The 23,787-nt window shown below is 54.4% G+C and overlaps 2 protein-coding genes and 1 long non-coding RNA gene across 7 annotated transcripts in view; 1 reads left to right on the top strand and 2 right to left on the bottom strand.

Annotated features, from left to right (window-relative positions):
- The window catches only part of Map4 (microtubule-associated protein 4), a 106,669-nt gene extending 97,899 nt beyond the window's left edge, over positions 1-8,770 (top strand). The window contains exons 14-17 of one of the 2 annotated variants that reach the window (XM_013028162.1): positions 5,074-5,155; positions 5,592-5,704; positions 8,090-8,279; positions 8,514-8,770. In XM_013028162.1, the coding sequence (XP_012883616.1) occupies positions 5,074-5,155; positions 5,592-5,704; positions 8,090-8,279; positions 8,514-8,518 (390 nt within the window). In that variant the 3' untranslated portion in view covers positions 8,519-8,770. Of the gene's footprint in view, positions 1-5,073; positions 5,156-5,591; positions 5,705-8,089; positions 8,280-8,428 lie in introns of both variants that reach the window. The other variant, XM_013028161.1, reaches the window with a different exon arrangement.
- Positions 8,771-8,861: 91 nt separating this feature from the next.
- On the bottom strand, positions 8,862-9,822 carry LOC105994581. The gene is made up of 2 exons (XR_001175512.1): positions 8,947-9,822; positions 8,862-8,901 (listed from the first exon to the last, which is right to left on the bottom strand). It is a non-coding gene; the product is annotated as an uncharacterized LOC105994581 (long non-coding RNA).
- Positions 9,823-10,969: 1,147 nt separating this feature from the next.
- The window catches only part of Dhx30 (DEAH (Asp-Glu-Ala-His) box helicase 30), a 32,439-nt gene continuing 19,621 nt past the window's right edge, over positions 10,970-23,787 (bottom strand). For all 4 annotated transcript variants that reach the window (XM_013028166.1, XM_013028164.1, XM_013028163.1 and 1 more), the window contains 18 exons: positions 21,903-22,033; positions 21,138-21,248; positions 19,280-19,578; positions 18,731-18,851; positions 17,526-17,675; positions 15,099-15,251; positions 14,064-14,900; positions 13,734-13,809; positions 13,541-13,645; positions 13,199-13,374; positions 12,837-13,043; positions 12,656-12,737; positions 12,373-12,566; positions 12,113-12,272; positions 11,854-12,011; positions 11,636-11,739; positions 11,405-11,544; positions 10,970-11,302 (listed from right to left, as the gene is read on the bottom strand). In XM_013028166.1, coding sequence (XP_012883620.1) covers positions 11,049-11,302; positions 11,405-11,544; positions 11,636-11,739; positions 11,854-12,011; positions 12,113-12,272; positions 12,373-12,566; positions 12,656-12,737; positions 12,837-13,043; positions 13,199-13,374; positions 13,541-13,645; positions 13,734-13,809; positions 14,064-14,900; positions 15,099-15,251; positions 17,526-17,675; positions 18,731-18,851; positions 19,280-19,578; positions 21,138-21,248; positions 21,903-22,033 — 3,458 coding nt within the window. In that variant the 3' untranslated portion in view covers positions 10,970-11,048. The remainder of the gene's footprint in view (positions 11,303-11,404; positions 11,545-11,635; positions 11,740-11,853; positions 12,012-12,112; positions 12,273-12,372; positions 12,567-12,655; positions 12,738-12,836; positions 13,044-13,198; positions 13,375-13,540; positions 13,646-13,733; positions 13,810-14,063; positions 14,901-15,098; positions 15,252-17,525; positions 17,676-18,730; positions 18,852-19,279; positions 19,579-21,137; positions 21,249-21,902; positions 22,034-23,787) is intronic.

Genomic DNA, 23,787 nt, shown 5'->3' with positions numbered 1-23,787 from the left:
TCGGTCATGGGGCTTGAACTCTGGGCCTGGGCGCTGTCCCTCAGCTCTTCAGCTCAAGGCGAGTGCTCTACCACTTGAGCCACAGCGCCACTTCCGGCTTTCTGGTGGTTCATTGGAAATACAAAGTCTCATAGACATTCTTGCCCAGGCTGGCTTAAGCCATGATCTTTGGACCTCAGCCTCCTGAGTAGCTGAGATTACAGGCAAGAGCCACCGATGTCCTCCCTCTTCTCCCCTCCCAATTCCTTCCCACTGTCCTTTTCTTTTTTTCTTTTTTCTTTTTTCTTTTGGCAGTCATGGGGATTGAACTCGGCTTGGGCACTGTCCCTCAGCTCTTCAGCTCCAGGCGAGTGCTCTACCACTTGAGCCATAGCACCACTTCTGGTTTTCAGGTTGGAGATAAGAGTTTCATGAACTTTCCTGCCCCGGCTGGCTTTGAACCGTGATCCTCAGATCTCAACCTTCTAAGTTGTTCGGATTACAGGCATGAGCCACTGGTGTCCGGCTTGCTTTTTCTCTTTTTTTGGGCAATGCTGAGTTGTGAAGTAGAGGCCTCCTACCGCTTAGTCATACCTCCAGCTCTGTTTTTGGCTCAGCTTGCTTTCTGTTTGTTTTTGTGCTGGTACCAGGGCTTGAGTTCAGGGCGCTGAATTCAGGGTGGTGAATTTGATTGGCATGCTACCACTTGAGCCACACCTCCAGTCCCATATTTTGCTAATTCATTGAGAAGAGACTCTCTCAGCCTTCCTTTTTTTTTGGTGGGGTAGGGGAAGGAAGGCTGGTTTGTTTGTTTGTTTGTTTGTTTGTTTTGGGTCCGGCCGTGGAGCCTGAACTCTGGGCCTGGGCACTGTCCCTCAGCTCTTCAACTCAAGGCTAGCACTCTACCACTTGAGCCATAATGCCACTTCGGGCTTTTTTCTTTTTGCTTATGTGGTGCTGAGGAATCGAACCAAGGGCCTCATGCATGCAAGGCAAGCGCTCTACCACTGAGCCAGCCCCAGAAAGGCTGGTTTTGAACCACTATCTTTTAGGATAGCTAGGACTTACAGGCATGAGCCGCCAGTGCCCAGCTTTGCTGGTTATTTCTGCGATAGGGTCCCACTTCTTGCCTGGGCATATGCCCGGATATGACCAGGCCAGGTGAGCTTTCTATCACAGCTAGGATCCTAGGCATGTGCTACCGCATCCAGTTCTGTTAAGGGGGAATCTCATTCACTTTTATCTTATTTCTGTGCCAGTCCTGGGGTTTGAACTCAGAGCCCTGAGCACTGTCCCTGAGCTTTTTTTGTTCAAGGCTAGCTCTCTACCACTTGAGCCACAGCGCCACTTCTGGTTTTTTTTCATGTGTGTGGTGCTGAGGAATTGAACCCAGGGCTTCATGCGTGCTGGGCAAACACCCTACCGCTAAGCCACCTTCCCAGCCCTCATCATTCACTTTTCTGCCCAGGATAGCCTCAGACTGCCAGCCTCCCAATATTAGCCTCCCCAACATTTTAGGTTGGAGGTATAAGCTACCAGCATTCATATTATTTCCCCCCCCCTTTTTTTTAGTTCCCCCTTTTTAGTCCCTTTTCCTTTCCTTTTTGTCCCTCCCCCTTTCCACCTAAACTTCTCTTGGTGCTGCTGCTTTTCTGTTACCAGTTGTACTATTTGTGTTCGGGCCCCGGGGTGATTTCAGTCCTCAGGAGGCTTTGGTCTGAGCAAAGTTCATCATGGTTATTTAGTGAGTCAAGAACCCCCTGTGCATTTCCTACCTACCCCTGTGACTCTGCAGGCCTGATCCAGGTGCATACCTGTTCCAGGGCCATCCACATAGCCCCTGCCCTCCTGACTGCCCCCAGTGTTGTGGCTAAGAGAGAAGACCTAGTTGTTTTCTCTTGAGTTCCCTCTTCACTTTCACTCGCTTCCCTCTCCCTGTATTCAACTGGGTTGTCCGGTTCCACTTGGCCTTCTCTTTTTCCCACTCTGTGCCCCAGTTCCCCAGGGTACATAGGGACATCTGTCCAGCCTGCAGATCCCTCCTGCCATTCTACCATCAGGAGCAGCCGCCCTAGTATGGTTTCTCCTCCTCTACCCTGCTTGTACCGCCTTCCCCATCAGCTCCTCTCCAGCAGCAATTCCTGCTCCGAGAAGGTGTGGCCTCCTCTGTACCGAGCTGGGATTGGTCACACATTAGCCAATCTGGGAATGGGGTCGGACTTTGAAGGACCAGCCTGGTAGGGCTGATGCAGTTTTCCTCTTGGGTTCTTGACCTGGAGGGACATGGTGTGGGGGGGGCAGGGATTCCGAGGGTATTGAGCCACTTGTGTATGTGACAGAAAATTCACTGCTGTATTTTGTACAGTATTTAAGAGCTGTGAGTGTGTATGTCCATATTGGGGCTGAAGTCAGGGCCTGGATGCTTGTCCCATAGCTTTTTCACTCACGGCTAACACTTTGAGCCACAGCTGTACTTCCAGTTTTGTTTTTTTTTTCTGCTTATGTGGTGCTGAGGAATCGAACCCAGGGCCTCATGCATGTGAGGCAAGCGCTCTACCACTGAGCCACCTTCCCAGTCCCTGTACTTCCAGTTTTTTGATGATTAATTTTTGGAGTGATCAGTAAGATAGTTCAAGCCAGGGGCCAGTGGCTCATGCCTATAATTGTAACTAATCAGAAGGCTGAGAACAGAGGCAAGCTTGGGTAGAAAAACCTGAAAGATCTGAGCCTGAATTCAGGGCTTGCTTGCTTGGTTGACACTCTACCACTTCAGCAATATTATAACCTATTTCTTTCTTTTATTTATTTAACTTTTTGTCGGTTGTGGGGCTTGAACCCTGGACCTGGGCTCTGTCCCTTAGCTCTTCAGCTCAAGGCTAGTGCTCTACCACTTGAGCCACAGTGCCACTTCCAGTTTTCTAGTGGTTTATTGAAGACAAGAGTTTCATAGACTTTTCCTGCCCAGGCTGGCTTTGAACTGCAGTCCTCAGATCTTAGCCTCCTGAGTAGCTAGGATGACAGGTGTGAGCCACCAGCACTCCAGCACTCAGCTCAAATCTGAAGGATATGGTGAGTTTACTGGAAGAGGCACCAGTGGAGGCATTTCTGGAAAGTATTTTGGCATTCAACGGAAAACACCAAACAAAACCCGAATATAGAGCTGGATGCCTGTGGCTCACGCCTGTCATCCTAGTAACTCAGGAGGCTGAGATCTGAGGATCATGGTTCAAAGCCAGCCCAGGTAGGAAAGACTGTGAGACTCTTATCTCCAATAAACCACCAGAAAACCAGAAGTGGCCCTGTGGGCTCAAGTGGTAGAGCACTAGGCTTGAGCTGAAGAGCTGAGGGACAGCGCCCAGGCCCAGAGTCCAAGACCCATGACCGACAAAGCAAAAAACCTGAATATATAGTCTCAGTCTTTATCCAAATGACTAAACCTCTGGCACAAACACCTGTAGCCATAGAGATCTTTATCCTGCCACGTTGATAGAGGTGAAAAATAGGAAAGTAACGTTGAAAATTAGGAATAGGATTAAAGTTCTATAGGGCATTATAGATGAGTGGCTGATTTGCCACAGGAAGTCATCAGGACTCTAGGTGGCAGCCACAGGGAAAAAGGCTGGGAAGGTGGCTTAGTGGTGAGTGCTTGCCCAGCGTGCACGAAGCCCTGGGTTCCATTCCTCAGTACCACATACATAGAAAAAGCCAGAAGTGACATTGTGGCTCAAGTGGTAGAGTGCTAGCTTTGAGCAAAAGAAGCTCAGGGACAGTGCCCAGGCCCTGAGTTCAAGCCCCAGGACTGGCCAAAAAAAAAAGAACTAGAAGGAAATATGCCAAAATGTTACTCCCATCATCGGACAGGGAGCTAATGATGAATCCGATTTCAAGTTCCTTCCAGGAAAGCCGAGACGGTGGCTTTCGGCATGCATGTTCAGCAGTAAAATGCCTATGTGGGGGGTGGATGGAGAGGCTGGTGGGGCAGAGGTGGGGAATAGTGGCGTAGTCTACAGGACAGTGAGGTCAGACGTAAAAAAACAGAGTTAGGGTGGTGGTGTTATTGGAGACCAGGACTCAGACTTAGTACCTGACAACTTGCTCATTGGCTGATGCGCATCCAACTAAGCCATGCCTCCAGCTCTTTAAGTATTATGGGAAGTACCTGCCATTGGCAAAACTAGCATGGGGGGTAAGGTGGAGAAGGGAGGAGCATGAAGGGAAGAATGGGGAATCTGGTGGAGAGAATTTGTTCAAAGTGAGTACACTATATGCATGAATGGGAATAGTACATCAATATCTCCCTACTCTCAGAAATAAAAATAATGGGGCTGGGAAGGTGGCTCAGTGGTAGAGTGTTTGCCTCGCATGCATGGGGCCCTGGGTTCGATTCCTCAGCATCACATAAACAAAAAAAGCTGGAAGTGGCAGTGTGGCTCAAGTGGTAGAGCTTTGAACTGAAGAGTTGAGGGACAGTGCCCAGACCCAGAGTTCAAGCCCCACAACTGACTTAAATTAATTAATTAATTAATTAATGAGCTGGGGCCAGTGGCCCATGCCAAGCTACTCAGGAGGCTGAGACCTGAGCTCTGAGAGTCATGGTTCAAAGCCAGCCAGGGAAGGAAAGTCTGTGAGCCAGAAGTGGACCTGTGGCTCAAGTGGTAGAGAGCATTAGTTTTGAACACAAAAGCTCAGGGACAGCACCTGGGACTGGCCAAACCATATCAAAACAAAATAATAATAAAGAAACAGCCGGGTGCTGGTGGCTCATGCCTGTAACCCTAGCTACTCAGGGGTCTGAGATCTGAGGATCATGGTTCAAAGCCAGCCTGGGCAGGAAAGATAATAATAAAGCAATAATTAAACATTAAGTACGAGGAGTATTTCAAAAGGTTGAATCGATTTGGCCTTTTCTTGCCGTAACGTTTTTATTTTTCTGTCTCTCTTGCTTCCTCCCTCCTTCCCTCCCCTTGCTGTTGATATAGACAGAGTCCCTTTACATACCAGGCCAGCCCTCAGCCTCTCCAATGGTAAAATTCCAAGCCAGTTCCACCAATCATTGACTCTCGAGACCTGATTGCTTCCTGTTCTTCTGTTTAGGTTCAGATTCAGAACAAGAAAGTAGACATCTCCAAGGTCTCCTCCAAGTGTGGGTCCAGGGCTAACATCAGACACAAGCCTGGTGAGTGACTCAGCCCCAGGGACACGGCCCCACCGGGCGGCTTCTCTGGCTGGGCGGCCTTTTAGGCTCCAAATATTTGGAGACCCCTCTGCCTACGGGGTAAAGTGGGCCACACAGTTTTCAACCCCTGTCAAGTGGAGGAAGGACAGCTTCCAAAGGCTGCCACAAACACCTTCCTGTGCCGATATTCATACTCTGCTCGTGTGTGTGTGTGTGTGTGTGTGTGTGTGTGTGTGCGCGCGTGCGCGCGTGCGTGCGTGCATACCACACGGCTGACAGCATTGGCCCGCGTCTCAGGGAGAGGAGCATGCTCGCCCAGGGACTGTGTTCCCGCGAAGCTCGGGGTCCCGTTCCTAGCTCCTGCCATGCCACGGATATCTCTGGACCATTTTCAGGACCAAATCAGTCTGTTTGTTTGTTTCCTTTTTGGCTCCAGGTGGAGGAGATGTCAAGATTGAGAGTCAGAAGTTAAACTTCAAAGAGAAGGCCCAGGCCAAAGTGGGATCTCTCGATAACGTAGGCCACCTCCCTGCAGGGGGTGCTGTGAAGGTATGAGTTGTGTCACCAAGAGGACATGGCCGGGGTGGTGGGGACACTACGCAGCTAGGATCTGGGGGCGGGGGGGGGGTGCCTGTCACCGCTACTCAGTCTCTTCAGGGGTCACACTTCACCCACCATTTGTTTTCCCATCATTCCTTAGTCCTGAGCGAGGCAGAAGAGGTGAAGAGACTCAGCCCAGTCACCTGTGCCAGCTGCTGGCCAGATGTTGCTTCTGAGCATTACAGCCTGCCTTGTAATGCCCCTTAGGGACTGAGCCAGGCACAGAGGACAAGGCAGGCAGTCCTAGCTCGTGGAAGAGGAGGGCTTGTGTGTACCTGCTCCATGTCATGCTCCTTTCTGGGCATGGGCGCAACATGCCATTGTTTCTCTCTCTTTTTTTTTTTCCTTTTTCCTTTCCTTTTCTCTTCCCTTCCCTTTTCCCTTGTGACAAATGTCCCTTTTTTTTTTTTTGTCAGTCGTGGGGCTTGAACTCTGGGCCTGGGCGCTGTCCCTCAGCTCTTCAGCTCAAGCCTAGCGCTCTGCCACTTGAGCCACAGCACCACTTCCAGTTTTTGTTTTTTTCCCCCTGATTCTGTGGTGCTGAGCCATCAAACCCAGGGCCTCATGCCTGCGAGGCAAGCACTCTCCCACTGAGCCACCTTCCCAGCCCTGTCCTTTCTTTGATTTTTGGCGCCACGGACGGAGGTTGTGTGTGCTGGGCACGTGTGCTCGGCCACGGCACTATATCCTCCATCAGGATGCCATGATTCCACCAGCCAGCTGTGGCAGGTCTGGTGTGGCCTCTGGACCCACATGTGGCTAGGCTCTGGGGGAGAGAGTCCTGGTGGCAGAGTTCTCCCATGGTTGGCATTGGCTGGACCTCTTCTCCTTTCCTTCCCTCTCCTCTTTCCTCCCTCCCTCCCTCTCTCCTTCCACAGTACTGTGAGACTCCATGTGCCCTAGGATACTGTCTGTCCTGTGTTCCATATCATGCTGGGCGGGAAGACCCATGGGGCAGCCTCTTAGAGATGGTCAGAGGTGGACAACACCCTGTGGGAGAGGCTCACCCACAGGTGGCCACCCCTCAGCCTTGCCTCTTGTCCTATCCTGATTCTTGCCTTGTTGAAGTGCTCAGTTCATGTCCCCACACCTTGTGATGCAGCCCTTCTGGAGTCAGCTCATGGGGAGACAGGTTTGATCTCTGGTTCAAGGCCATATGGCAAGGTGAATACAGGCCAGGATTAACACCTGGGCCCCCCCCCCACTTCCCAGCTTTATTTATATTACTTCCCCTTTCTTGCATGTGCCTGTCCTGGGGCTTGAACTCAGGGCCTAGGCACTGTCCCTGAGCTCTTTTGCTCAAAGCTAGCACTCTACCACTGTTTTTTTTTTTTTTTGGGGGGGTCCGGTTGTGGGATCTGAACTCTGGGCTGGGCGCTGTCCCTCAGCTCTTCAGCTCAAGGCTAGCGCTCTACCACTTGAGCCACAGTGCCACTTCCGGCTTTTTTCTTTTTGCTTATGTGGTGCTGAGGAATCGAACCCAGGGCCTCAGGCATGCAAGGCAAGCGCTCTACCACTGAGCCACCTTCCCAGCCCCATCTACCACTGTTTTTTGATTAGTCATGGGGCTTGAACTCTGGGCTTGGGCACTGTCCCTGCACTCTTCAGGCACTCGCTCAAGGCGAGTGCCCTACGACTTGAGCCGCAGTGCCACTCCTGGTTTTTTCTAGTGGTTTATTGAATATAAGAGTCTCATGGACTTTCCTGCCCAGCCTCCTGAGTAGCTAGGTGTGAGCCACAGGCACCTGATTTCTTAGTTTTTTTGTTTTTTTTTTTTTAATACACTTGTCTGTCTCCTTCCCTACTCACTGACCAACCTGTTGGGCATTCTGGGATGCCAGAGACCTCCTGCTGGTGCTCTTTCCTAGTCTGGCTTCACTTTGTGCATAGTGTCCTCCAGATGTCACCCTAAAGCTCTGCAGGTCTTACCTCCTCTTTCCCTCCTGGGGTCTGCTAGTGGTAGCCAGCGCAGAAGCAGCTGCTGGTGTGTGAGGGATATTTGAGACCAGACTGTGATGAGCCAGAGCGGGGTGCCCTGTGAGTTTCCAGGTCCCTTTCTAAGCCCATGCTATATAGGGCGAGGACTCGTGTATTGGTGCGCACAGGTCAGGGATGGTCGGCAGAACCTACACGACCCAGCCAGGTGCAGGCTGGGGCTGGTCTTGGGCTTAGTTGATGATCTACCATCAGAACCACTGTTTGTTTTCTCCAGGTGACAGGGGGCAGAGGCCAGGGGTGGGGGGAGCCATTTGTGAACCTCCCCACCATCACCCATTCCACTCCCTCCCCAACTGACCCTGCATTTGTCTCCCCCCTCCCACTGTTTCATTGTAGACTGAGGGCGGTGGCAGCCAGGCCCCTCCGTGTCCGGGCCCTCCCGCTGGGGAGGAGCCTGCCATCTGTGAGGCCGTGCCGGAAGCTGGCACCTCTACTTCTGCCAGTGGCCTCAGCAGCTCCACCCCCTTCTCAGGGGGTGGTGACCAAAGGGAGGCCCAGACCTTGGACAGCCAGATACAGGAGACAAGTAAGTGGCTGGGCTGGGCCTAAAAGGCCACGAGCCAGGGGCCCCGCCACTGGCTGCCACTTGGAAAGGCCTTTGTTGATTGCCTCAAAAGTGTGGCCTACCTTTTTTATTTACTTTTATTTTAACAAAAATCACCTTTTATTTTCCAGGCATCTAACGATGACATTCTGGTCTCGTCTTCCCTCTCGTCTTCCCCATTCCCCTTTCCCTTCCCCTCCTCCCGTGTCACTGCAGATTGAGACGTACAGGCTGACCTTCCGGGCAAACGCCAGGGCGCGCACCGACCATGGGGCTGACATTGTCTCCCGGGCCCTCGGCTCCCTTCCCCGGGCTGTCCACTAGACTTGTGAGCCTTCTAGGTCCCCTTCCTTCCCTCCTCACCTTGCTTGCTCAGGGCAGCAGTAGCCCCGCCCCCGCCCTTGTCCCCGCCCCCTGCCACTTCCTGCCAGGGCCCAGCTCCCAACTTAGCTCCTCTTCCATCACTGCGCATCTTAACTTCCTGTGGAGAAGGCAAATGGAGAGGGCCTGGGAATCCCGTGGGTTCCAGGAGGGAGAACTGGATTCCAACCTCTTTCTGTTTGGTTTTTTTGGACCAAACCCCAAAGAAACTGACATTATTCCTCTTCCTCCTCCTCCTTGGGTGAGCCTGGAGGTAGATTCCACACACCTTCCCCCTCCCCCAGCCCACGAAGCTTCTGCCTCTGACCCCACAGCACCAGCCACCACGCTAAGTGGGCCCGGCCCTCTCGCTGCCCTGCCCCAAGTTAGTTAGGGGCCTGTGTTGCCTGTTCCGCTGCTTACCATACCTACCAAGCTGCTGTCACTCCCCCCCCACACCCCTTGTTTTATTCTTTATATATATATATATCTGCTTCCCCCTAGTAACCTATAAACTGCTGATGTAGTTTGCAGGGTGAAGCCATGTCTAAATGAGAGTCCTTAGTAGGTGATAAAAGGAGACGAGGGAGGGAAGGTCCTGAACCTCCAGCTTGTGGAGGCTGTGTTGGGAGGCTGCCCCCTGCTCTGGGCAGCTTGGAGCCCTGAAGGTGCTGTGGGCCAGGGGGGGAATGAGGTGTGGGCTGTGGCCCCTTCAAGGGGCAGACTAGAGCTGATCAGTACGGACTGCTTTGTGTTGGCATTTGGTGTGGATGCTGCTTTTCTAACCCAACAGGCTGGTTTGGGCATCTTAATCTGTCCCATTCCTCGGGATCTGACAGTCAACAGGAAAGGGCCTGTGGGGGGTCAGAACTCCTTTAGGCCCAATGCTGGCAGGGCTTAGGCACGCAACCCTAGTCTCCACGGGTGCCCACAAGGTCCAGAACTCCTGTGGCCACTGGGGAATCAGGTGTAGAAATCAACAGAATAAATAAGAGGTGTGATGGAAGGCCCACCCCACCTCTGCCTTGTGGCCTGACTGGAGGACTGGGGAGTTGGTGGGGAGGGGGAGGCCAGCGCATGGAGGGTGCCCATCTGTAACTAGTTCCGCTTGTAGGGTGGTTGCGATGATGAAAAAGTCCCGGGAATCTTATCAACCCCCCCTCAAAAAAAATTTTTATTGCACTTGTATTTTTGTATGAAAAGTTTGCATGGTTTCTAATAAAGGATTAAAATCCAAGTTTGTAGTGAAATGGCCTAGGGGTTTTTCTGAGGGCTCCCGCCAGGGGCATTTTCTGCTGTGCAGACTTGCCCAGACCTCGGGCCTTGCAAGCTTCCACCTCTGCTTCCTGCACGCCCTGGCCCTCAAGAAAGAAAGGTAGAGGTGTTGGCTTTAGGTTGAGATCGGATTTCCTCAGCCTGAGGGTCCTCAGGTTTGGTGAGGCAGTGATTTCTTTGTTGAGGCTTGCCACCCTATGGCTAAACACATACTAGATTTGCAGAAGCCTGAGCTGGGCAGGGGGGTGGGCAGGGGGACAGCTGCACAATGCCAGGGCCAGGGGCCTTGGGTTACCAGTGTTTATCAGCAAAGGAAGAGGAGGCAAGGTGAAAACCAGACCTCATGGTGCCTGCCACCTGCCTTGGTGTCCATCGGCAGGCTGGCAGTGGCCAGCAGAGCAGGTTCTGAGTCCTTTCAGCCAAGGGCTGGGTAGAGCGCTCTAGGTGAACTGCATTGAGTGGTGAGTGTTCTTGGGCCAGGAGAGAAGGCTGGCCTGGCCTTAGTAAATGGGGACCACAGGCCCCGTGTGATGTGTACGACTTTGACGACCATTTGGGGGGGGGTAGGGGGGTGGGACATGCCTCTTGATTGGATTTGCTCGTGGCTTGGCCATTATTACCTGTGTCTGTGATTCTGTTGTACTGATTTGAAGTCAAATAAAGCTGCCTGATGTCCCACCACTCCCCGGTCCTCTGTGGCTTCTGTGGCGTCCGTGCCCTTCCGCTGGCCACCTAAGTCTTCCTGCCCTGCATACCCACTGAGCCCCCCACCCCCACCTATTGGTGGGGAAGAGTCTGGGATGCTCCACACTTGCTGTGGAGTTGTCAACATGGGGGCTGGCCGAGCAGTGGGGCCTAGTTGGTCATGGCTGGGGAAGACGGGGTGCCAGGCTACTCTGCCACACCTTGGCCTGAAGCCACAACTAGCCCAGGATGCACGCACCAGCACCTCGATCTCCTATCCATCCTCGCCTCTTTCTTCACCTGGAGTCAGGGTCCAGATGGTGCTGAGAGGAGCCCCGAGCGGACAGCAATGCTCACAAGGGATAAATAGAACTTTATTTTAAATAAACATTTGCACTCTGTACACAGCCCCCCGCCCGGCAGAGGGGGGGCTCAGTCATCGGCCGTCTTGCGCACGTCGAAGCTGCCGCAGGGTCCCCGCAGCAGCTCGGCCAGCAGCGCGAGCAGCTGCCCGTGCTCCTGCTGCACCATGGGCGGCAGCGCGGCCAGCTCGCTGCGCAGGCTCCGCTCCACCATGCGGCCCAGCGCGCGCCGCAGCTCCCGCAGCAGGCGCACGGTGCGCGAGTCGCCTTCCAGGCGCAGCAGGTCGCTGTCACTCAGCGAGATGGTGGCGCGGCGCCCATCATCTGGACAAGGAAGGAAGGAAGGAAGGAACAGCAGCGGAGGGGGGGATGAACGGGGGAGGGCAGCGCCGGGCACATGGGGGGGGAGGGAGGGCAGGTACTCACCACGGATGTGCACGTCGCCGTCGGTCAGGAGCAGCACGGCGAGCGGGTGCACCTGCGATGAGTCGCGCACGAACACGCTGCCGTTGGACTTGACCGCCATGAAATATGTGAGCCACCGGCTCCGTAGCCGTGTGGCCTCCCTGGAATGGGGGGGGAGGGGGACAGGGCTGGGTGAGGGCCACCCCAGCTGGCTGCCCTGCCCCATCCTGCCCCCGTTTCCCACCACCCAACCTGTTGATGGTGGACTTGTGCAGCAAGATGTTGCCGGATTTGGTCCTGTACGTGACGCTGTTGGGCTTGAACTTGCCCTGCCGGGTCACCTTGCCCTGCCGCACCTGCGGAGGGGAGGGGCGGGAGGGTTGAGCAAGGAGCCAACAAGTTGGGGGAAGGCGATGGGGGAGGGGTGTAAGGCTGGGACCCCATCCAGTCCCCTCTGGCGGATAGAACACCTGGATGAGGTTGGGGTAGAGGCCGGCCATGAGCACGCCCTTCACCAGCTCCTCCTCCTCGCTGTACTCGTTGCACTGGGCGGAGGGCAGCGTGCAGTCCGACGGCTTCCCCACCAGGAACGCCTCGTAGATGTTCTCCGAGAACTGCTTGATGAGCCCTGGGGGTGGGGGCGCAGCATGAGCAGAGGGCACCCCCCCCCACCCCAGCCCAAGGGAGGTAGGTCTGTCTGGGGCGGGGCGGGGCGGGGCCGGCGCTGACCGTGGATGAAGCGCAGGCTGGGCGCGTAGAGCAGGTTCTCCTCCAGGTAGTTCTCGCGGGAAGTGCGGTCCTGCCAGCGCAGCACCTCCTCCCAGCCGGCCACGGCCCGCACGAAGGCCAGGTGGTCGCTGCCGCTGTCGTGGCTCAAAAGCGCCTTCACCTGCCAGGAGAGGGTGACGGGCTTCGGTCACGACGGGGGGCTGGGGACCTCCCCCTTGGGACAGACAGGATGAGCCGAGGGCTGGGGGGGGGGGGCTGACCTTGTCCACTTCTGCCCGGTTCTGCAGGCTGCTGCTGAAGGGGTCCCGCGTGAGGCAGGACACCACCACCAGCAGGGGGTGCAGGCAGCGGAAGATGGCGGCCAGCACGATGGCCTTGGCCAGCCGGGGGTCGGTAGAAATGTGGGCCAGGCGCTGCCCCAGGGTGGTCAGGTACTCCCGCTGGTCCAGCACCCCTGCCATACAAACAGCTCAGCCGTCAGCTCCCACCCTGCCCATGAGGACGGGACGGCAGGAAGGCGCTCCACAGCCCGGCCCCACGCACCGATCTCCTGGAGCAAGATCACGGCTTCGTCCACAGCCTTGATGTTCGGACTGTCCACGGCCTTGGAGAGGAACTCCACTGCCTGGGGGGGGAGGGGGGGCAGAAAGCTGTGATGAGTACTCACCCCCACCCTTCCCTCCTCACCTCTCAGAGCTTAGCCCTGGCCCTGCCTCCGCCGCACCGTCTTCTCGGGCATGTGGATCTTGGCTTGCAGCACCAGGTTCTCCAGGGGCGTGCGCAGGATCTCCGGCACTTGGAAAGGAACCATTTTCTCCAGCCGGCTCCGAGGGAACAGGTGATAGGCGAAACCTGACTGGCAGCGGCCTGCCCGGCCCCGGCGCTGGATCACATTGGCTCTTGATACCCACACCGTCTCTAGGCAGGACACCTACGGGAAAGGGAAAGCTACAGAGCTCACAAGCTGTTCCTCAGTTTCCCCGACGTCACCCCTCCCTGCCTGGGACCAAGGACACAGATCCCACAACACCAGGGTGGCCTTTAACTCAAGCAGCCATTCCCAGGCCGATGGGAACCCGGGGCCACCTTGGTCTTGAGGTCGTAGCGCTCCTCCTTGTGCAGGCCGCTGTCCACCACGTGCACGATGTCGTTGACCGTGATGGACGTCTCAGCGATGTTGGTGGCCAAGACGATCTTGCGAACCCCAACGGGAGGCTGCTGGAATATGGCCTTCTGGTCCATCATGGGGATGTTGGAGTGCACTGGTGGGCAGCAAGACACACAATGGTTAGGGGCGCTGCTCCCACCACAGCCCCGCCCCCCCCATTTTAAGCTAGGGGCGGGGCAGTCCTTGTTTTGACCTATCTGATAGGTCAAGTCGTTGGGGATGGGGGGTGCGCACATCCCTCCAGGCCTGAAGGTGCTCACCTGGCAGGATGAGGTACTTGCTCTCGTGCATGCCCAGGGCCTCCTGGAGGCGTTGCTGCACTCCTTTGATCTCCTGCCAACCCGGCAGGAAGCACAGGATGCCACCTGAAAAAAGGCCCCGCAGCCATGAGCCAGCGGCTCGGGCAGGCGGGCATGGAGGGGCGTGGCAGGGGAAGGAGGGGGAGACACCCACCTGGTTCCCCACGGGCATCGATGTGCAGAACCAGATCAGTCACGAGGTCCAAATCCAATGCACATTCATCCTCAGACTGGGGTGACGGGGGGCAGGGGGCGGGGGTGGGGGAAAGAGAGGCCACAGGGCTGGGGTGAGGGGTGTGCACGGGGCATGGTCATGGTGACATGAGGGAGGCGGAGCCACTTGTACCAATGTCAACTCCAGCTCGTGTTTGCCACACAGGCACGAGCGATCCTGTCTCATATCGATCCAACAGGCTTGGGGGGAGGGGGGAAGGGGGGAGAGGGGGAGCTGACCCGGCTACAAAGGAGTTGGGGTGTGTCTCACCTCATGGTGCCGGTGCCGGTGAGGGTACTGGTGTTTGCCGAGTTTGGCCAGGATGTCCTCCAGGTAGTGCTCTTTGACCGGATACATGAAACCGGGCACCTTGATGACCGGGCAGCCACCGAAGTAGCGGGAGAAGCGCTCGTTATCGCCTGTAGCGCTCATGAGCACCAGCCGCAGGGCCGGGTTGAGCCGCTGCAGGCCCTTGAGCAGAATTAACAGGAAGTCTGTGTTCACGTCCCGCTCATGGACCTCGTCCACGATGACGTGACTCACACCCTCCAGGCTGGGGTTGCTCTGCAGCTTCCGCAGCAGGATGCCCACGGTGCAGAAGAGCAGCGCCCCGCCTCGGGCCGGGGGTTTGCTCTCCAGGCGCACCTGGAAGCCCACGTTCCGGCGCAGGGAAGGGCCCAGTTCGTGGCTGACACGCTGCGCCACCGACACGGCGGAGATCCGGCGAGGCTGGGTGATGATCACGTTGCACCGGGCCCCGCGGCCCTCAGTCACATAGCGCTCCAGCAGCAGCTGGGGGATGCGGGTGGTCTTCCCGCAGCCCGTGTCCCCCGAGATGACCACCACGGGGTGTTGCTCAATGGCGTTGAGGATAGTGTCCCGGTGCGGATCGACGGGTAGCTGGGGGGCCTCCTGCCACACCGGCCCTCGCCGCCGCCACAGCTCCAGCAAGCTCTGGCTCAGGCGCACCTCCTCTGCTTCCGACAAGGGCACGTACGGCTTGCCTGTGATGGGGTCACTCAGAGGCCCCGAGTCCTTGCCCAGTGGCAAGATGTCATCGCTCTGTAGCCGGAGCTCCGGGGAGATCCAGGAACTGTCCACGGGGTACTGGGGGGGGGGTGGATGAGGAGGCAAAAATGGTGAAAGGAAAATACCACCTTCCATGGCAATGACTTGGGTCAGAGGTCAGGGTCCCGCCCAGGGCAAAGAGGGGACTGTGCCCACGATCGCCTGGCTCGAGCCATAGCTGGGAAGCGCTACTAGACGGACGTGTGGGACAAGATGATGGGGCTCGGCATCTCTTACGTGATTCAGGAAGGTCTCGATCTTGCGGAGGATGGGTTCGGGCACTTGGATGGTACACGGCCGGCGCTGCGTCTCCCCCAGTTCCCGCAGAGACGCCAGGTTATACATGGCGTGGGTGAGGGGCTCATTATTCCTGTCCACCAGGCCCAGGCTCTGCAGAGGAAAACGCGTCGGGCAGTCTTTCCTCCAGCCCAGACGGGCTGCCAGAGCTCTTAAGCAGAGCTATCACGGGAAGCCAATCTTTTTTATCCTAAGACTGATTTTTTTCCCCCCCGCAGCTCACGAGTGAAATGTCAATCTCCAAAGAACAAAAAATTAGTTGTAACTAATTCAAGAAGAGCCTGCCCGAGCGCCTGTGGTTCACATCTGTAATCCAGCTACTAAGGGAGATCTCAGAAAAATGAGATCGAGAGGATCAAGGTTCAAAGCCAGCCAAGACAAAAAAAAGAATGTCCGGGATGCTCTATCTCCATGTGACCAGCAAAATGCCAGGCTAGAGGCACGGCTTAAGTAAGAGAGCAAACTGGGAGCAAGCAAGCTGAGTGCGACATGGACGCACTGGTACTAGCACCCACTCATAAAGCCAAGGGCAGGGCTGGGAAGGTGGCTCAGTGGTAGAGCGCTTGCCTCGCATGCATGAGGCCCTGGGTTCGATTCCTCAGCACCACATAAGCAAAAAGAAAAAAGCCAGAAGTGGCGCTGTGGCTCAAGTGGTAGAGCGCTCGCCTTGAGCTAAAGAGCTGAGTGAGGGACAGCGCCCAGGCCGAGTTAAAGCCCCACAACTGACAAAAACAAAAAACAAAACAATACCCAAGAGAAAACGATGACAGGCGGGACATGGATCAAGATGCATCATACATAGAAACTATTGAATGGCAGCCCCTTTGTGCTATTTAAAAAATGATTAAAAAAAAAAAAAAAGAAGAGCTAAACTTGCTGGAAATATAGTCAAGAAAGCTGGCTTGACATCCAGCAGGCCCTGGGTTTGATTTTTCAGCACCACAAAGAATGAATGAATGGATATAAAAAGAAGAGCTCTGATAGAAACAGCCCAATACCCATCCCCGAGGAGAACCTCTTCCTGGGCTGTCAGAATCCCAGGTTCCTCCTGAACCCCCATGTCATCGCCTCCACGAATTCTCAACACCTACAGGATGCCAGCTAGAACACACCTGATAACTCCACCACCCTACAGGCGCTCTGTCCCTGTGCTGCCCAGCACGGCCTTCCCAGCCCGGTCCTCAGGGACACCTGCCACCCAGCCCGGTCTCTCGTCTCTGCACGGCCCCTCCTCCTATGACCCATCTCAGACACGCGACATTTCCTGTCCATCTGTAACCTGATCAAGTCAGCCATTTAAATGTTAACTCAAACTTCAGTCATCTCCCATAGTCTGGGCTCTGAGCAGATGAAGCACTTTCTCTGCAGGCCCTGTTTCCTCTTTGTACCTGTTGTCACAATTAAGAACCCTAAGAACAACCACCTGTCCTGGGACCAAGAGAAGATGCCAGCACACTGTACCTTGCTGCAGGAAAAGGCTCCCCACCCAGTCCCTGCTCTGCTTGGGTTCTACTCGGCAGCCTCTGCTGGTGGCCATCCACCTGCTCCTTCCCAGACTGTGCATCTCAGGCCCCTGCCGCTCACGCACAGTCTGCAGTGCGCCCGAGTTCTGACTTCTGCAGCGGGAGGCTCCCACCTCACCCATCTGCACTCCGCCCTTGAATTCTCTGCTCTTCTTGGCTGCATCTGAAATGGGGCTCACACCTGGGATCCCATCTACTCGGGAGGATTACAGTTTGAAGCCAGCCCGGGCAGCAAAGCCTATGAGATTCTTATTTCCAGTTAACCTCCAAAAAGCTAGAAGTGGAGCCGTGGCCCCAGTGGTAGAGCGCTCGCCTTGAGCGCAAAAAGCTCAGGGACAGCATGCAGGTCCTGGGTTCAAGCCATAGGATTGCACCAAAAAATAAAATGTGGTTCTCAGCATCAAATAGAACAGAAGAACACCGGCCCACCTTAGCAGACACTTCTGCTGGTGTGGCTTCCGACAACTCATTTCTCAGCTGGGCACAATCTAATGCCGCTACAGTGGCATCCCGGCTGTGGGCCACAATGCCATTGTCTTGAGGCTGCTTTCCCTCCTCAGGCTTCATCGCTATGGCTGCAAAACCCAAGTCAGTGGGATCTTACTGGACCACAAGGCTGCCTGTCAACCAAGGACCACCAATCCCATCTTTGCCCTGATCTCTTTCCAGCTTCTAGCCAAGTGCTGACAAGGCTGAGTGAACCCACAGCCAAAGCCCCTCTGTGCAGGCGCTAGGGAACTCATGGAAACAGTCGCCACAGATGGAAAAGTGGCCCGATTTGCCTCGGGCAGAGAGGAGTTAGGGGACCTCCTCATCTGCCCACTAGGGCGGGTCTTCCACTCACCTTCAGTTTCTTGCAGGCCAAGGCTGCTGCCTTATTCTCAGCCTCTGCTTTGCGGCGCCCTTTAGCAACAAAGGTCATGGGGCAGGGCCAGAGCAGAGTGAGTGTGGACAGCTTAGTCTTGGTGCCCACAGTATGGAACTGCATGAGGTTCTGCATGAAGGGAAGCAAGAAGGTTATAAGGAACCGAATGAAGAGGCTGGGAACATGGCTCGATGGTAAGAGTGCTTGCCTAGCATGCACAAAGCCCCAGGTTTGATTCCTCAGTACTACATACACAGAAAAAGCTGCAAGTGGAGCTGTGGCTCAAGAAGTAGAGTGCTGGCCTTGAGGAAAAGAAGCTCAGGGACAGTGCCCGGGCCCTGAGTTCAAGGCCCAGGACTGGCCAAAATTAGAAGAGGAATGAAGAAAGATTTCTGAGGTGAAATTAACCACCATCCCAGCAGGTGCCACACACCAGCTGCACCATGAGCAGCTAGAAGCAGCCCCAGAGGTGTACACCTCGGTCTCTAGGCAAAGCCACTATGTCCTGGCTCGTTACCCCCGCAGCACCTTTGTGGAAGCCAGGGGCTAAACCTGCTAGTGGGCGCCAAAACCAGGCACATCCTAGGGAGGAGCTAAAAGGCTAGGGAAAGGCCAGGGGCCAGGGGCTTACACCTATAATCCTACTCAGGAGGCTGAGATCTAAAGATTGGGGTTCAAAGCCAGCCTGGGCAGGAAAGCCCATAAGACTTCTTGCCTCCAATTAAGCACCAAAAAAAAGTGGAACTTTGCCTCTATTGTGCTCAAGTTGTTGAGTTGTGGCTCAAGTGGTAGAGTGCTAGCATTGAGCAAAAGAAGCTCAGGGACAGTGCCCTGAGTTCAAGCCCCAGGACTGGCACATAAAAACAAAAGAAAACTTGAGCAAGGAGTCCTGCTCACTCAACTTCCCTTGGTGGCAACAATGATGATATTCAAACCTCGGCTCAATTGTCCCCTCCCGTGCCCATGTTCCACTCCACGATGCCCATTCTCTGCCATTTCACCTTCCCTACCTGCCCTGCCCCTCAGCATCCAGTATCCTTCCAGCTGGCTTGGATGAAAGCCACCGGGCACCTGCGGTCCTCCTGCACCCCTGTGGCTTCCTCCCACCTGGCGTGGGAGGAGGCAGACACGAGCGCGCGGGCTGCCCGGCCCCAAGCCCAGCCTTGCCGCCAGCCCCAGCTCACCTTTGCTGTGGAGGAAGAGGTGGCGATCTGAATCACCTTGGCCAGGAGGTTCTTGGGAAGTGGAAACTGGGTCAGGGCCCTAACAGCACTGTCGTCGTCTGTCATTTCAAAGGAACCCCCCCTGGGAGGACCAAAAGTTTAGGTGAAAAAAGCTCGCTCCCTTCCTGGGCCACGTTCCCCTGAGACTCTGCAGGTGGGACACTGAGGTAGCGCGGCAGGCAGGCCACGAGGCCTGACAGGATGGAGGGCTGGGTGGTCTCACACTCCCGTGGCTTCCCCCACGCCCGAGAAAGGGGTGGGAGGGGGCAGAGAGCAGGAGGCAAGCGGAGAGGCTGCAGAGACCGCAGAACCCAGGCGGAAGCTGGAGAATAGTCCATGCCGCTCCTGGCGGAAGGCCACCCCACAAATGGGCATGCACCCCTGAGTGACAGGGCCAGTCGGATGCAAGGTGGGGCAGAACCCTCCCACCTCAGAAGGCTCCAAGGAACATCCACCCAGCCCCGCGTCAGAGCACGGCCGGCTGCCCTTGCTTCCCCGTCGCGGCTGTACCTCGAGTCCCGAAGTGGGTTATGGGAGTCCTGCTGAGTCAGGGACAGGAACTCAGAAACATCAATGGTCCCCTCTTCGAGCTCTTCCTCCTCGTCCTCCTCTTCCTCCCGGCCCAAAGTGCGGGGCAGGCCAGGTCCCCCTGGCCGAATGCTCTCAGGATTCAGCTGCCGCCAGGAAGTGGGGGGCATGGTTGGTTCCGGACGCCACCAGCTGTCAGCTGGAGAGCCAAAGCGATCAGCTAGCACTCGATACTTGGCTGCATCAAACAGCTCGTTCCGGGGACCCAGCAGACCCCAGCCCTGAGGGGAGAAGGACATCATGAAGATCACACCATAAGCCCACGACAGCCTGGACTACGTCCAGCGACACCACAGCTCCTTCTGTTGTGGATCTATGCATAGCCGTACTTAGCCCCGGACCCAGAAGTGGCACAGAAGGAACACGAAGGATGCATAGATAGTGTTGGTCAGGCATGGTGGTAGATGCTTGTAATTCCAGCTGCTGCTAGGGAGGGCAATGACAGGAGGACCATGATTTCAGGCCAGCCCAAGGCAAAGTTAGCCCAAGACCTATCCAAACTCAAAAAGGCCTACAGGTATAGCTCAAATGGTAAGAGCACTGGCCCAGCAAGTTCATGGATTTGAGTTCAATCCCCAAAGTCTTGCTTTGACAGATGAAACAGACAAGAGCAGCAGAAGAGTTAGGAAGCTTCCATGAATACAGGAATTAGGAAAAGAAGTGGTCTCCCAACAGTTCAAACTCTAGGACCAGGGAGAAAGAAAACCAAACCAGGAGAATGAGTGAATCAAGCAAAGACAAGATTCCCCAGGGAGAGGAAGGCTAGAGAACAAGAGATGTTTCAAGGAGTGGGAGAGGTCACAGACCTCTGCTATGCGCTAGGCATTATGGGGATACAAAGGTAACCAGAGACCCGAGGGCAGCTACGACAATGGGGTCCAGAAAATAATAATGACAAGCAGCAAAAGCTGTGTGCACTGAAAGCAGGTCAAGGGGTGGGGGGTGAGAAAAATCAGAACAATGGAAGTATTTGAGGCTTGCAAGAAAAAATCAGAAAGAGTCTAAAAATTAAATAAAAGAGCAGAGATAAAGGCCTGGGAACAGAGAAAGACTCAGGATTTGCAAGACACAAAAGGGGGAATCAGTGAGAAACAGCGGAGAGTGGTGATCATTCACTGAAGACCTACAAATTCTGGGTAACCGAAAACCTGAGAGCAAATCTATGCCCAACACTGAGAAACCACTATCACACTCCACTACGAGAAGACCATGGTGGCCCTAGGAAAACTCGATGTGTGAAATAACAGGAAAAGGGCTGGGCAGGTGGCTTAGTGGTAGAGTACTTGCCTTGCATGCATGAGGCCCTGGGTTCAGTTCCTTAGCATCACATAAGCAGAAAAGGCTGGCCAGTCCTGGGGCTTGAACTCAGGGCCTGGGCACTGTCCCTGAGCTTCTTCTAGCTCAAGGCTAGCACTCTACCACAAGAGCCACAGTGCCACTTGCAGCTTTTTCTGTCTATGTGGTACTGAGGAATCGAACCCAGGGCTTTATGCATGCTAGGTACGCACTCTACCACTAGGCCACATTCCCAGCCCTACTCTGTAGTTTTGAAACCATAGAATTAACTATGGTGGGACAATGAGAGAGAGAAATAAGAAGAAATCTATTCCCTCCTTGGGTAAACAAGGAGAAAGCAGGAAGTAGAAAATGTTCAGGACAGATGAATGTGCCAAGGTGTCCCTGGAACCAAAGAAACCAGAGCCAGGGCCAAGAGTTTCCCAAGAAGGGGGGGGTGGGGGAGGGAATCCTGTATGGCTTTTACTAGTGGAAGGAAGGTCACCTTAAACAGCTGGCAGGCAGCAGCTGCAGCTTGCCGCTCAGCATCGATCTTCTTGCTGCCATAGCCTTCTACCTCCACACTCTTGGGCCACTTTATGTGCAGGGTGACTTTCTGAGAAAGAGAAGGGAAAAATCAGGCACCTAAGCTTTCTTCAGATTACAAAGCTGTTGCAATCAAGCAAGTCAAGAGTAAAGCTGAGACCCTCATGGCAGTGGTGTGCTAGGCTCGGAGAGGCGGTAGGACAAAAATTCCCCCCCTCCCCCACCACCTTCAACTCTCTGCAAGACTAATTTCTCCACGCTCCATCCATTACTCCACAAGTTCTTCTTCAGAGTGACATGTTCTGACTAGAGGACATACTGGGACCCACCTTATCTTTTCTGTTTTCTTTTAAACAAACCTTTCGGCAGAATGCTATATGCCCAGGGTCTCTAAGACTAAAAGCAGAATTGTTCTCACCTCTAACCCTCAGGAGTCCTAATCAGTCCACAGAGGAATGAGGGTATGGAAGGGCTTGTCTTACAGAACGTGGGAACTGCGCAATTCATCTGCCCTGTCTTCCTACCATGCCCCAAACCATGCACATGTATTTTGCTGGCTCTTGTTCAAACCTAACTTTGAGATTCTCTGGCGACCATTTTAATTCAGAAAACTTCCATGAAAAACTTCAGGATTCCTTGGGGACAAAAATCCTGAGACAGGAACAAAGGCAAGAGTCTGCTTGTCCCTGGAGTCAAACCACTGCATCCCCTGCCCACCAGTTACCTTTTTCTTCGGTCCATTCGTGTGTACGTAGACTAGTTTGTCTTTTGCGTGTGAGATACCAAGGGCTCTTCCAATCACACTGTTGAGAAGGTTTTTAGGCTGTGGGAACTCTTTTAATAGGTCCCTAGAAGCTAAGAAAATAAGAACAAAAGCATTAAAGTTGTTCTTACTCTTAAAAATGAACAAGCAAGCAACTCTGGGCTAAATTCTGACAGTGTTGGCCTCTGACCCCCAAATCAACCAAAAACATTGTAAAAAGGAGAGATGAATGGTTTACAGAGAGAATGGGGCCACACACTCTTGCGTGACCACTTCCTGAACAAGAGCCAATAAAGAGCCCACACATCACTAAAGGAAACTAGCCAGCAATCTTTTCCATCCAACGTTTTGATTCCATACATCAGCTACAAAAGCCCAAATGGGTCAATAAAGTGCTCTCATATAAACTCTGAAGGAAGACACCACACAGAAAGCAACACAAATTAGAGATCAAGGCCTATACTTCAGGAAGGCATAAACCTGTGTAGTTAAAGAGATGAGATCCTGTTGTTCACCAGAGGCCTTAGCTCTCAACTTGGCATGCTGTGAAAGAGCTTAAAGTCATAGAAAGACTTGCACAGTTAAAGACAGGAGTGAGGGCTGGGAAAGTGGCTCAGTGGCAGAGTGATTGCCTTGCATGCATGAGGCCCTGGGTTCGATTCCTCAGCACCATATAAGCAGGAAAAGCCAGAAGTGGCACTGTGGCTCAAGTGGTAGAGCGCTCGCCTTGAGCTGAAGAGCTGAGGGACAGCGCCCAGACCCAGAGTTCAGGCCCCATGACTGACAAAAAAAAAAAAAAAAAAGACAAGAGTGAGCCATTTCTTTTCCTGATTCGAATGGCATTAAGGAGCATCAGAAACCACAAGGATACCTCACTGCTTCAATTGTTTTCTCAATTGATTCCAGAGTACAAAGAGCTGAGATGGCCACCTTCTCGCAGCTTGAGCCAGACACAGGACCACAAAGAGGGCTATTGTGAGCAACCAGGTACAAAAGGAAGGGCTAAAACGTAAGTAACCCTTCAACAGATGCAGAGACCTATTGATGACAGGTGTCACTTCTCATTCTGCCATGATATTCTACTTTATCTCAGCACTGGGGCTCCAGGACACAGCCTTGGCAATCTCACTTGGCTTTTTTTGTATTTTTACTCAAGGCTAGCACTCTACCACTTAAGTCACACCTTGACTTCCACCTTTTTTGTGGTTATCTGAAGATCAGAGTCTATTAAGTCACACCTTGAATTCCACCTTTTCTGTGGTTATCTGAAGATCAGTCTCGTGTACCTTCCTAACTCGACTGGCATGGAACCTCAATCCTCAGATCTCAGCCTCCTGAGTAGCTGGGATTAAAGGTGCGAGTCACCAGCACCCAGAAAGTATTGGACTTAAAGCCAGCTCCAAAGGGGGCCTTTTTTTTTTTAATGCCGTTTTACAAAGCCGCTAAGAATCGAAGTTAATGGGCAGGATCTAAGTCGAATTCAGGGGATTTGATCCTACAGGGAGACCCCACTTCAGCACCCATGTGAGCCCTCCAGGTGTGCACAGAGGCTTTCCTCCAGATCTACGAGGGGGCCTGGGGTGGTGGTGGTGGTGGCTAGTGAGGGCTAGGCGGCTCACTCGGCCGACCGACTCTCCATGGGCCAGGGGTGCTGGCCGGGTGCTCCCTGCACACTACTCAGGACGCAGGGAGCAGCACTCTGACACCCCGGGTGTCCTGAGGGGCTGCTTGCCACAATGGTGTAGACAGACGCCGGTCCCGTCACGTCCTGCCCCCCCCCCCCGCGCTGGGGCCAGTTATCCTGGCACAAGTTAGACGGGGTCCCGCACCTGTCACCTGTTGGTGC

Source organism: Dipodomys ordii, unplaced genomic scaffold, assembly GCF_000151885.1.
Source record: "Dipodomys ordii isolate 6190 unplaced genomic scaffold, Dord_2.0 Scaffold107, whole genome shotgun sequence".
NCBI lineage: Eukaryota > Metazoa > Chordata > Mammalia > Rodentia > Heteromyidae > Dipodomys > Dipodomys ordii.
Note: the sequence above shows the minus strand (reverse complement) of the source record. Positions and strands in the feature narration are given on the sequence as shown.